A 13,319-nucleotide genomic window follows, 5' to 3' on the forward strand; every position below is an offset into this window, starting at 1 on the left:
CTTCTTCTTTATCAGTGTACCTCTCCTACCCTCAACCAGAAGTGACACTTCCCATCTTTAGCTTACATGCCCCATAGCATACTTCTTACTTTAGGAAACTGGGTCAAAAATACTTTGAATTTATATAGTCAGGAATTTGGCAGATTTTTAAAAATTTCCTCCAAATGATAGCTGGATCTATCGGAATATATGGTCGCTTAACATGGGTTAAATGGCCAAGGAAATTCCTATGATGCCATACCTTGTTCCAAGAGAAATTCGTATAACTGAAGGGCAGAGAACTAGAAACCAATAGGGAGTCACTGGGACTCAATAAGTTGGTTAGGTAGGTTATTTTCCCCCCTTAGTACATTGAAACATTTTCTAGTTTTCAGAGAATACAGTGATTATTTCCTTAGTATCTATAGAGTTTTGGGTTCAAATTTTATTTGAACAGGCCACTAATTGGTTAACTAACTAAAATGCATTTCTAATTTTTACATTTGCAGACTAATAATCCTAATGCTTTGATATTTTTCAACCACAAGCCTGTATGAAGAATTTTCCTATCCCAACTGATAGCATTCTCTCATTATGCTGCCCCTTTCTCAAAAGAATCTCATACAGTATTGAAGTGTATGCTAAGGAATTTCTAGTCTATGAGATGCTCTGGTTAATGGAAATTAGGAAAAGGGAGCATGTTGTGTCCCTTCTCAGATTTGCTAAAGTGACGGAGTTACACTGTGCATGTGTGAGACAGGAAGTCGAGAACTGTTAAATGAAAATCCAAAGGAGTGTGCGAAGAAGAAGTGTCAGCATTTAAGCCTATGGGCCCTGGAGCTCCCGCCTGAAAGATTTAAGCCTCAGACACGATTGCTTGGCCATGCATCATGGGCCATGCTTCTTATATGTTTGACACTTCTGTCCCTCCACCCAACCACCTTTGTTTTTAGAGCAAGGCTAGCTTTATGAAGGTCTGCTTTTAAGGCTGAGGCTCCATAGAAGTTTAGAGATAGGAGATAGAATTGAGTGAAATGGGAAATACTGAAGCAGACATTGTGGTCTGGCTGCCTGGTTTTTGGTAGTATTTTTGTATATGAATTAGTTCTCTTATAAGAATCCAGTGACATAATAGAATCTCTCAGAGATTTTTAACTTGAGATTTAGGGAGTCATTGAGACTGCCAAAAGTGTAAAAAATGTATTGGGTATGGTTATCTCCCTGAGTTCAGAGGTTTCACCAGATTCTTTTTTTTTTTTTTTTTTAATATTTTATTTATTTATTTGACAGAGAGAGAGACAGCCAGCGAGAGAGGGAACACAAGCAGGGGGAGTGGGAGAGGAAGAAGCAGGCTCATAGCAGAGGAGCCCGATGTGGGGCTCGATCCCAGAACGCCGGGATCATGCCCTGAGCCAAAGGCAGATGCCCAACGACTGAGCCACCCAGGTGCCCCTCACCAGATTCTTAAAGGATCTAGACCTAAGTGATTAAGAGCCTGTAATGTCTAGTGCATATAATGTATGTTTGCAGTCTTTCCTATCTCACCAATTCCTCTTTCACTGTTCATTTTCACATCATTGAGATTGATTGTCACATTGTTGGTTTTGTCTGTCTGCATTGACAGGTAAACACCATGCCTTATAAGATGGTAGGAAGAAGCAAGTTAACATTTGAGTGCCTCTTTTGTGCCAGATGAGTGCTTAAATAAATGTATCTGCGTCATCTTGAGTCTTCTTAATGACATGGGTGGTGGTGCTGGTAGTTATCATCATAAGAGCTTACTCTATTAAGGATTTGCAGAGACAGGAACTGTTCTAAGCACTTGTTAATCATTACTACATTGAGTTTTTATAATAATCTTTTGAGGTACCTGTGATTATATCCATTTTAAAAATAGGAGTCAGTTGGAGTTTTCTGATGTTAAACTCTTTGACAAATGTCACACAGCTAGTAAGTGGTTAAACCACTTGTAGGAGGTCTTTATGACCCTAAGATACCTGCTCTGAAATTACATTTTGCTGCCAAACTTTAATTCTTTCTTTCTCTTTCAAATTACTTAGTGTATTCTTAAGTATATACAAGACAATTAGTTGATACCTATTGATTGATCAAATCTTTTGGCCTCTCAGTGTGAAATCACAGAAACTAAACATTTCCTTCCAAAATTTGTTCATACCCCAGTTCTTACTTATAAATCTTAAAGGAAGTATCTAAGATTTGTTTCTTGGTTTGTTTCTTCCCCTGCCCTATAAATAGTTTTCATGGTGCATAGCTTTTTTATATACCTTGATTATTATCCAAGTTGTATGTTTTACGACATTACAACTTCTTTGTATTTGTGATTGTAATTGCTCTGTTTCATGTCTCTTAATGCTGTCCTTCATATGGTCAAAGGCCACCTCATGTTCATCTCTGTGTCACATACAGCTTCCGGCAATGTCCCTGGCTTAGTTAATATTTTAGTGAAAAATTGACATTTCTGTATGTAATATGCTGTCTATATTTATAATTTTCAAGGTTATGATGGCTATTAATATGTGGTTCTTTTTTCTCTCCCTCTATTTCATCTCCCTTCCATTATGTCCTAGCCTTGACTTGCATCCTCTCTAAAAGAAGTATCTGCAGGAGGGAACTACTTGGGAGTAGTTGCAGAGGACATGAAGAAGTCCAGATATAATCTTTACCAGTGACTAAATTGGAACCTGGTATAAAGCACAGGATAACCACTGGAAAGTTAGAACAGTGCAGTCTGGCAATGCCAAGTTGAATGAGAAATTCAAATAGTTACAGTATCAGAAAGATACATATTATCAGTATAATAGTGTCCTAACTAAAGAGTTGATAGAGCATAGAAATGAATTTTCCTTGGGGGCTGGTGAGCAGGGGCTGCTGTGGGAGCAGTCCTTAAATTAGAAGTCAAGGAAAAATTCCTAAAGGGATTTCTTCTAAGCAGTGGGCAACAGGCGTTTTAGATAAAAGGAGCAGCAGCACAAAGACATGGAACACTGAAGTCATTTAGCAGACTTGGAAAGCTCCCAAGAAATCTAATGTGTCTAGAGCTGGAATCCTGTTTGTTTTAAATTGCTAATACAGAGAAGCTTGTAGAACGATTTTCTCATTTCCAGACAATGTGTCTATCCATCGTTCCAGGCAACTTTTCTTTTCCTGTCTTACTTTCCAACCATATTGTATAGGTTGCAGTTCAATAATGATGAAGTATTTTCGTCTGTTGTTGATGGAGCTGGTCAGTCTACGTTATACTGAGACCTCTAATTCCTGTGCCCGCTTCCCTTCTTTTCCACCTGCCTCACCATCTCTACCAACCATCTTCTGAGTCAAACCTGTAGTTCCTCTCTTTTCTTTGTATCCTTTGTAGGCCATCTTCAACTTCCCTTGTGTCTACTTTCTTGGTCAAAATCTGTTTAAGAAAATGCAGCTATTTAAACATGCTAAAAAGAACCAGGGTCATTTCATAGAAGAAAGTTACTAGTTCCTAAAAAAGAAAAAGATAATGAAAGCCATTGATACATTGCATAATGGACACTCTGTGTAATGGAAACACTGATGGGATAAGTGCTCTTTGTGCCTGAATCTAGATTCTAGGCAGCCAAGTAGTTAAAGTTATGGAATTAAAGGTTAGGAAGTCATCTACTCTATATTGAAGTCAGATGTGTATTTCCATCCCAGGCCCAAACCTGCACCATTGACGGCTGACATACATGAGAAGATGTTACGTTTGCCAGCATCGTGGGACTGGAGAAACGTTCATGGTACCAATTTTGTTAGTCCTGTTCGAAACCAAGGTAAAAAAAAGTCTGATTTATTCATTCTGAAATGTTTATTGAACATTTACTGTGTGTCAGGCTCTAGATTCTGGGGATACAGAGGTGCAACAGGCATGACCCACTTTACGGCCAATGGCCACCTCTTCCTTTTGTATACATGACAGACTTGGATAATAGATAATCTCTCCACTGAGCCCAGCATTCTTGAGCATCCTTCTCAAAATACGTTCTAGCTAGCTAATGAAATTAATCAATAATAGGTAAGACACACTCCTCTGCCCTCCCCAGTAGGAGAGACTCGTGTAGAAATTAAGGATTGCATAGAATTAAGATTGGTCTTCTTTCTACAAGTGGTTTGGTGGAATCCTTCTTTGCTACTTGTCCACCCATTCTCCACCTTCCCCTGCCCCTCATCATTTAGTTTTTAATTACTGTAAGAGCCCAGGAAACTGGATCCTTTAAAAATATTTTTTTCTGGTAAAGTAGATTTTTTGAGCTGTGTAAGGACCTTTTTAATTCACTTTATGTCAGAACATGACATATGATGGTAAATATTAACCATGCTTCCTGAATGTCGCCTTGCACAGCCCAGATTTACCAAGAGTATCACTCTAATTGCATTTTACCCATTATATTTGGAAATCTGATCCACTATGAGTTGATTTAATAACTCTTCCTCTAATAGTACTCGATAGCAAATTATCTTATTATCCTAAATTTTAGCCAACAATGACTTGGAGAATCATTTATACCATACTCAGGTTTATTACTTCTAAGCTCATTTTGAAAATAATTATAGTACGCATGACTGATTTGTTACTATAAAATAGGTGTAGTATTTGCTCTCTGGAAACATTCTGATTAGTGTCTCCTGAGAGGATTATAAATTAATAACACCCAAAGATAAATTGTTGTCCTTCCCTTTTCCTAGAAACTCCGTGATAATGAGCCCCTCTCACTCCTCAGTGTTCACCCCCAGCCCTTCAGTTCCATGCTCACTGAATTCTTGCCAAGCGTTCTGAATGTGCAGAACTTCCCGCAGGTCTTAGAGCAGCCAGCCAGCCATGTTCCTGTCCTACAGACAGAGATCTCATCTCTTTGTCTTTGCTTCTACAAGTTCTTCTGGGACTCTTCAGCTCTAGAAAACATGTGGATCCTGAAAATTCTCCCTGACCTTTCCTCTCCTGGGGAGGGCTTCTTTGGAAAGGAGGGTTAGGAAGTGAGAGAACTTTGAAGGTAATTGAGGAATGAATGGGAAGTGAAATTAAAAGGTTGATGTTAAAAGAGGATTAAAATTTACTCTGTCATCAAACAGATTCCCTATACATATCTGACAGGATTAAGTAAATAATGCATGTCAAGTGTTGATTATTGAGGGCCTGGCACATGGTTGCTTTTGCTGTATTACAGAGTGTTTATAGAGAATCTAACATGTGTTAACTTTTTTTTTTTTTAATGGCTGAGGATATAAAGACTACTGTGGCATGGTTCTCGGCCTAGGGACTTAAGTTCAGCAAGATTTGCAAGCAAAATATTAAAATACAATAGGGTAACTACTTAAGGTGTTTTTAAAATTCACTGGGAGCTTGGGAGAAGGTCAAAAGAGAAGTTTAGTTCCACTCACTTCCCAAAAGATACAATAGACTGGTGACGAGACAATAATCCAGGGGGCAGAAATTAGACTTTTTAAAGCCAAATTCTTTGACATTGGTTTTCTTATACCTTGGCAAAAGCTATTGTCTCTGATGTTCCATATTGTTTGAGTGCTATAAATATGGTTTTTACAGACAAGGGCAATTTTTAAAGGTTCCTCTTTTGACTTCCTTTTGGTTCTTTACTTTAGGTTGGGGGAAAATTAGTTATTTTCTCTTCTTAAAAACAGGGCTTCTTGGAAATTTCCAATCACTTTAGGAACACCAGCGTTCTAGAAAACCCAGAATTCAGAATTACCCAAGTTAAGGGAATTCACAACTTTTCTGTATTCTGAGAGCAAATCAAGATTAATGAAAAAAAGAAATATTGGGAAGACAAATGAGGTTTTACCTTTACACTTGAAAGCAGCTTTAAGCACCAGGCATGTAGCTAGATTTCTTCCAAGTGTAAGGGGGAGGAGAAGCTAGGAAATTGGAAGACTTGGACTTTCTGGGTTCTTCTCTCCACCGTGCTGTCTTTATTTATTATTGTATCTTCAAGAGAGAGGGACAGTGTCTCTCAGGTCACATTAGTTAGGAAATGCAGTGTTTTCCTACTGTCTAAATTCTAGTTCATTTAAGTCTTGTTCTAAATACCATCTGTACCATTAGAGCTGGAATGCAGAGACCTTACATTATCTATTCCATGCTGTTCATTTTACACCCAAGATAAAAAGAAATGTCAGGAAGGTCCAGTGACTTGCCCAGGGTCACACTGCTGAGTGACGGGGTGGGGGTGGAGAAGACCTCCGATTCCTTGTTCTTAACTCAGTGTGTTCTCCCCTATGGGAAGTTACAGCCGAATACAGTTAAACCATGTGAAAATCACATTACCTATTTGAGATTGTGGAAATGTATTTACTGCAGACCTCTGTCTAGGTCAGATCCCCTTATTCTTTATCACGTTGTAGTCTTCTTAAGGGATAATAGTCCTTTTAAAATCTACGTTCTGGTCTTGACTGTTTGAAAAGAGGCATTGATTTCCTTGGCAGCTGACACGTTCTTCCAGGAATGTCAGTGGCTTGGGGAAGGTCATCTCCTTACCTAATTCCCGTGATTTCTGTGTTAACAGCACATTCTGAGTTCTTGGATGAACACGTAGCCTAGCCCTCTCATAGTGCTGGATGGTCAGATGAGGAGGGTTCCATGCATAGTAGCAGGAGCAATTATTTTTATGGTCACCATGGCCCGGGAATGCTGGATGACCAAAATGGGGCCATTTCCAGATTCTTGGGATGTTATTTATTAGAAGACTCATGAAAGGAACAGTGACTTTGTCGGTTTACTGTCACTGATCTAGTTCTTTGACACTCTATTATTTGATGAGGGGTCCCAAGGATAGTGTTACTTGGATGGTTTTTCAAAAACAACATGTGCCAGTTAACTTTGGCCTATTTAGTAACTAGATAATGTAGAAGAAAATTAGAAAATTCTTTAAAGTAGATGCAGACCTATAAACTGAAAACAACACAAGCTGCATTAGGTGACACTTAGCCACTAGCACCTGTCATCTGATAGCTTCGTGACTTTGGACAGGTCATTGCTTCTGTCTGAGTCTCTGTGTATACATTAGCAAGTCCATAGTGTTCTAGATGAATTCAAGATCCTTTTCCAAGCGTTCATCCTGTTCTTCATAGTTTAGGTGATCTCTTGGCAGCAAAAGCAGTCGAAGGATGGATAAATCTGAGGTATTTATAGGGAGAAGTTTCGGGAATATCTGAAATGGGAGAGTTAAAGAGTAGTTGAACTCTAATAGACTCTAGTCCAGGACCCGTGGTGGTGTTGAGCCTCGCCAGAGGGCTCCCAGGAGGTTCTGCCTCCCTTGTAGCTTAGAAACAAGGAAAGGTTGACTGCTTCCAAAGAAATCACTTTTTTTTTCCTGGATGTAAATATGTGTCCTCTTGTTCATAACTTGAATCTTCTTTCTATAAACACACATGGAGTTTCTGCATTGCATCGGGCACGTAGATGAAGAAGGCACATGTCCTATGTAGGCTTAAGGAAATTCATAGTTTAGTTTGAGGAAAATAATATAAGTAATTAAGATAGAGTTTAGGATGTTGGAGGCTGAGCTACAGTGTCCTGGCTTTCATTTGCACTCAGGGAGGAACATGAATTGACATTACCTGGGGAAGGGAAAAACAGGGCCCTGATAGTATTCTAATGCATAATATTCTTTTGAATACTTTTCTCTCTAAGGAAGGCAGTACTAAATTACTAAATTCAGATTTATTAAAGAGAACAAAGGCAACATACTCTTTATGTAGGATGAATTTTTTTCACATACTGTTGTCTATTCTTATTATATGTGCATAAGGGAATGCTCACCATTCAAATAACTTGGTAAATAATATATTAGTACATTGAGTCGCATCAATTATGTATAACTACATTTAATACCAATGTTTTGGCATTGGTACAAGCATATCTCCATGTAGAATTTATATCAATGGTAGAGGTAAAAGAAGCTCTACGGTAATAGAGATATTAAAATTATGTTCATTTTTTTCTAGAATTGTAACAAGTTGAAATCCCAGTTTTATTACATGCATGCCATATTTTCTTAAATGTATGTATGTATATACCTACACCTGTTGAAGAAACACAGAAAAATAATATTATTCATATAAATTACCTCATAATAAAACATTCTTCCTTCCTTTGAAATAGCAGCTATATTCCTAGTATATGCTTCTTAAGTACATGGATTTTGTCTTCACCAGAGCATCCAGGTATTGAATAAAGCAGTTCTCTTTTCCCTGCTCCTCGATCTCCATGTAGCTAACTTTCCATGTTCTTCTTTGCTCTGGGGGACACTTTTCAGGGAACCAAGGCTATACTGCTCTTCCCCTTATTCCCTTAGAACCTGTCTGTTTTCGATTTCAGTACCTCCATCCTTATAGCTTTACTTCCTCATCGGCCACCTTAAATATCCTATCATCCATCATTAGAATGACTCTCTTACCTTTCTTGGACTTTGTTGTATTCCGTCTCCTTGACCGTGGGTAAATTGAACTTTCTCTAATACGCCCATACCTGAGCCATTCTTAGAATTTGTTAAGTATTTAGAAAATGCTCCTCTTGAGGGGCGCTTGGGTGGCCCAGTCAGTTGAGCATCCAACTCTCGGTTTTAGCTCAGGTCATGACCTCAAGGTCCTGGGATCAAGCCCTGCCTTGGCTCTGCACTCAGCAGGGAGTCTGCTTGGGATTCCCTCTTTCTCCCTCTACCCCTCCCCAACGTGTGCATGCTCACTCTTTCTTTCTCTCTCTCTCAAATAAATAAATAAATATTTTAAAAAGGAAAAAAAAAAAGAAAAAGAAAATGCTGCTCTTGACATACCGAAAAGCTCAGCTCACGTGTATCCCTCCATAGTTGTCTCTCAACTGAAAGGCTCCGCGTGCTGTAGACCTATATCACTTCTTCATTATCAAGAACACTGTCAACTGCTTTGCAGAGACTAGAGGATTTTTTGGGTTTCATTTTGTTTTGTTTTGCCTCCTAATATAGTCTCAAGGAAAGCCCCATGTCATAACATTTGCCTTTTGGTGAAAAAGCTGAGATCTTTATGTTTAACAAGGTTAATAGTATTTGTTGACTGAATCTTATATTGGGCTGATCGTTACGAACAACAACAGCAACACTTAATATAAATATATTACTGATTTTTCTATGTTTCTTTGTAAGTGCTTCAAAGTTCCCTCAGGTTACATGTCTTTCCTTTCAATTCCCAGCATCATGTGGAAGCTGCTACGCGTTTGCTTCTATGGGTATGCTGGAAGCAAGAATCCGTATACTAACCAACAACACACAGACCCCAATCTTGAGTCCTCAGGAGGTGGTCTCTTGCAGCCAGTATGCTCAGGGTGAGTGTTGTATTTCAGGCACCGTTTACCTGGGTATAGTTAGCCACTGTTGGCAAAGGTAAAAGGATGCTGTAATAATGAGCACAGTGTCTGTAGTCAGAGCACCTGGGTGCAAGTTCTGGAGATCAAGCCTTATCACTTATTAATGAGTGGGTCTCATGGAATCCACTGCACCATTCAGCAAAATGTCAGTAGTTACTATGTATTAAATGAGCACTAGCTCTTTGGAGCCTTTTATGTACATTATCCAATAACACTCAAAACCCTGAGAAGTAGATATCCCTATTTATAGATGGGGGACAGACATGAAGTTGTTCTATAATATTTTGAAGGCCACATAGCTTCTAAACATTAGAGTTTCAGTTCCAACTAAAGTTTCACTCCAAAACCTATTCGTATTAAAACCACACTAACACTGGTTTCTCTGTAGGAGAAAGTGACAATTCTGTACTTTGACTTTCAGAACAGGCCTCGTGTAATGATGTAGAAAGCCCACTGGCAATTGGTTTAGAGCAAAACATTCTCATTTTAAAGTTTTCTGCTCTCAACCCCAGATTTGGCCACTAGAAAGTGAAACTGCTTAGGAATGATTATTTGTCATTGGACATTTTAGTCTTTCTGAAATATTTATTATTAAACACCAACAGTATGACTTCTAGGGACTGAGTATCAAAGACAGTCCTTGCCCCCATGAAGCTTAGACTGAAGTGAGGAAAGTAGAAATTAAGTAATTAAAGGGACATTGAAGAAAAAATACAGGATTATGAATGTGCATAGTACGGCAAGGACTAGAGGAGGGTGATGGGGACCTGATTTAGACCATTTTGCAGAAGGTGGTCAGAGAAGACTTCCCCTTCAAGAGCACCACGTTGTGGTGTCTGTGTCTGGCTATTAATGGTGACAGTAGCCAATCTTTATTGCTTTTACGTGAAGTAGCTAATTTAATCCTACAAGGAAGGTTCTGTGCCTACCTACAGATAAGTGTACAGAGGGTACAGAGAAGTTAAATTCTTCCCACAGTTTAGGGTTTGAACCTACATGGTCAGGCTTCAGAGCCTCCCCACTTGACCACTGTGCTATAGTTACCTTCCACACCAGGTGCCAGATAACTGTCTGTTCATGAGAAGGGGATGAGAGGACAGGTAGCTAGATGGCTATGGACGAATAAATGAAGTCTCATTTAAGCTAAGAACAATTCCGGAACAACTCCTGAGTGTAAAAAAGAATTAATGGAGTAGAAAAGAAAGAAAGAAAAAAAGGAAACGGGACCATTTATTTTGTGCCCCTTTCTACTACAAGGGTAATAACTGTGTGTTATTCCTCCTCAGGCTGTGAAGGTGGCTTCCCGTACCTCATCGCAGGAAAATACGCCCAAGATTTTGGGCTGGTGGAAGAGGCCTGCTTCCCCTACATGGGCGCTGATTACCCGTGCAAACCGAAGAAGGACTGCTTCCGTTACTACTCCTCTGACTACCACTACGTGGGAGGTTTCTATGGGGGCTGCAACGAGGCCCTGATGAAGCTCGAGCTGGTCCATCACGGGCCCATGGCTGTTGCTTTTCAAGTCTATGATGACTTCTTCCACTACCGCACGGGGATCTACTACCACACGGGCCTGCGAGACCCTTTCAACCCCTTTGAGCTCACGAATCATGCCGTTTTGCTGGTGGGCTACGGCACAGACGCAGCCTCTGGGATGGATTACTGGATTGTTAAAAACAGCTGGGGCGCTAGTTGGGGTGAGAATGGTTACTTCCGGATCCGCAGAGGAACCGATGAGTGTGCCATTGAGAGCATAGCCGTGGCAGCCACACCAGTTCCTAAATTGTAGGGTACAGTTCCCAGCCTTTCCTGCTGACCACCAGCGGTCATGGAAGGGGATTCGTTTATTCACAGACAGGAGACTTTTATAGCAGCAGGAGATTCCAGATAGATTCCTATGAAGATTTTGCTTTTAAAATTAAAATTGCCTTTGATTGGAATTGACCTCTGGCCTACTTTACAACTCTGCAGTAACAAGATGCAGGATTTTGTTAATCATTTGTAATTCAAATATGTTACATTTTTCAAAGTCTTTGTGAGAACAGACTTACTTTTAAATTGTAAAAATCACGAGAGGAGGTCATTCAGTCAGTTGGACATCTGCCTTTGCTTCAGGTCATGATCTTAGGGCCCTGGGATCTCGCCCCAGGTCAGCTCTGCACTCAGCGGGGAGTCTGCTTCTCCCTCTGCTTCCCCCCACCCCCCACCCACCTTCCTGCTCATGAGCACGCTCTCTCTCTCTCTCTCAAATAAAATCTTTAAAAATCACAATATGGCAATGATTACTACATTTTTAAAAAGTTTTTCTGTAAGTGTTCAGGTGATATAGATTAGAGAATTTATATGTGTGCTTAACAGGTTTCACCATTGACCCCTTCAGTTAGACTCATGGTTATTACTTACGTAAGTACTTTGAAAACAAAAAGAATTTGAGTGTATTTCAATTAAAAAAAACCCAAACAACTATGAACCTTTATGATAAGGGGTATACTCAAATAATGACTAGCTAATCCTAAAATTATCCCCTGGATATTTGATGAGCCAGAGGCCAAAAAGAGAAATGATTTTTGATAAAGATATGGATATTGGTTAAACTTTCTTTTGGTGTATCTTGCATCTGGAAGTATTGGTCAGCCTTCACTGGGTGAGCATTTATAGCTTAATTAGTGGGAAGTTAGTAGTTTAGATTTGGATAGATCTTTGGGATCTCCAAGGGCTATTTCACGGTGATATGAAATCTCTGTGCTAAGTTAAACAGATGGCATCTGTTAGAAATGTTGTGACAATCAGGAAGATTAGGCGGTCAGAGTTCTAAAACATAAGCAAAACCCACAAGCCTCTTGGAGCTGGTAGGCACCATAGAGCTCATGTGATCTCTTCCTCTCTTTGCATGGAAAGAATGACCAACTTTATAAAGGGCACATGACTTGGGTCAGGTCACTCAGGTGGTAAATGACTGGGTCGGGTTAGAACCGAGATTTTCTAAGTCTAGTTCTCCTTGAGTGCCTTGGACACTGAGTCTCAGTGCTTTCCACCAGAAAATCCAAAATGACCGGAGATACTAGATGTATGCTTGGAAATATCACTTTGACATGTTAAGCATCAACGTTTTGGCTGAAACCTCGTGGACTTTATGTATTGCAGTTCACTACAATGACGTCTTTTCTCTCCTTGCAGGAACATGCCCCATGTGTATGGTGTGGCTTCTTGGGTGTCCTGGCCCACTGCCACATACCTTTGACTCACCACATGGTGACTCAGAAGCAGACACGCTGAATGACAGGCAGAGCCAGGGCCCTTGTCATGTGGCAGGCCTCCAAGGAGCTATGAATGCTGTCTTAGTCTTGCTTTATTCCTCACCTTCCTTGTTGCTATTGTGAAAATATAATTAGACTTTGAAATCAAGCATAAATTCATTTTCCACTAGAACTTCTAGAGATATTACCGGTTAACTTAACCGATAAGATCTTATTTAACAGGAAAGCAGGAGCTTATCCTCTGGTTTTCCACCTGCATGGCTGTCTGCTGACCCTGAGGGGAGTAAGTCATGAAAATGCAGGGCACCCATGCTATTGCACAATTTCATGAGAGCCCTGGCCAAGCTCGTAAGGAGAATCATTGCTGGTATCATTCATAAAATACTTTAGGAAATATAGAAAGACTACATAGAGGTGAGAACCTAACTGGCGATGGAAAACAATTCTCACAAGCATGATTAGTTGACAAGCAATGGTTTGAGGAGGCCCTAAATTTCCTGACATTACAAGAGGGATTACCCAGAACGAGAACTCAGGTTCCACTGCACTTCAACCTGCATTTATCTGCTATGGGAGTCTGCTTTTCCTTTTTCTAGATGACAGATCACTACTTCATCCCCAGTGGCAGAACTCATTAAAGATGGCGACTGAATGGAACATCACGGTTCCTCGAGCCATGTGATTAAACTCTTAAGCTGTAG

The 13,319-nt window shown here is 39.9% G+C and overlaps 1 protein-coding gene across 1 annotated transcript in view; it reads left to right on the forward strand.

The window, feature by feature from the left end:
* The window catches only part of CTSC (cathepsin C), a 35,120-nt gene extending 23,491 nt beyond the window's left edge, over positions 1 to 11,629 (forward strand). Inside the window, exons 5-7 of the mRNA XM_026518293.4 lie at positions 3,667 to 3,782; positions 9,188 to 9,319; positions 10,648 to 11,629. Coding sequence (XP_026374078.3) covers positions 3,667 to 3,782; positions 9,188 to 9,319; positions 10,648 to 11,150 — 751 coding nt within the window. The 3' untranslated portion in view covers positions 11,151 to 11,629. The remainder of the gene's footprint in view (positions 1 to 3,666; positions 3,783 to 9,187; positions 9,320 to 10,647) is intronic.
* Positions 11,630 to 13,319: the final 1,690 nt, after the last annotated feature.

The sequence above is a fragment of the Ursus arctos genome, unplaced genomic scaffold, assembly GCF_023065955.2.
Source record: "Ursus arctos isolate Adak ecotype North America unplaced genomic scaffold, UrsArc2.0 scaffold_22, whole genome shotgun sequence".
Taxonomy (NCBI): domain Eukaryota; kingdom Metazoa; phylum Chordata; class Mammalia; order Carnivora; family Ursidae; genus Ursus; species Ursus arctos.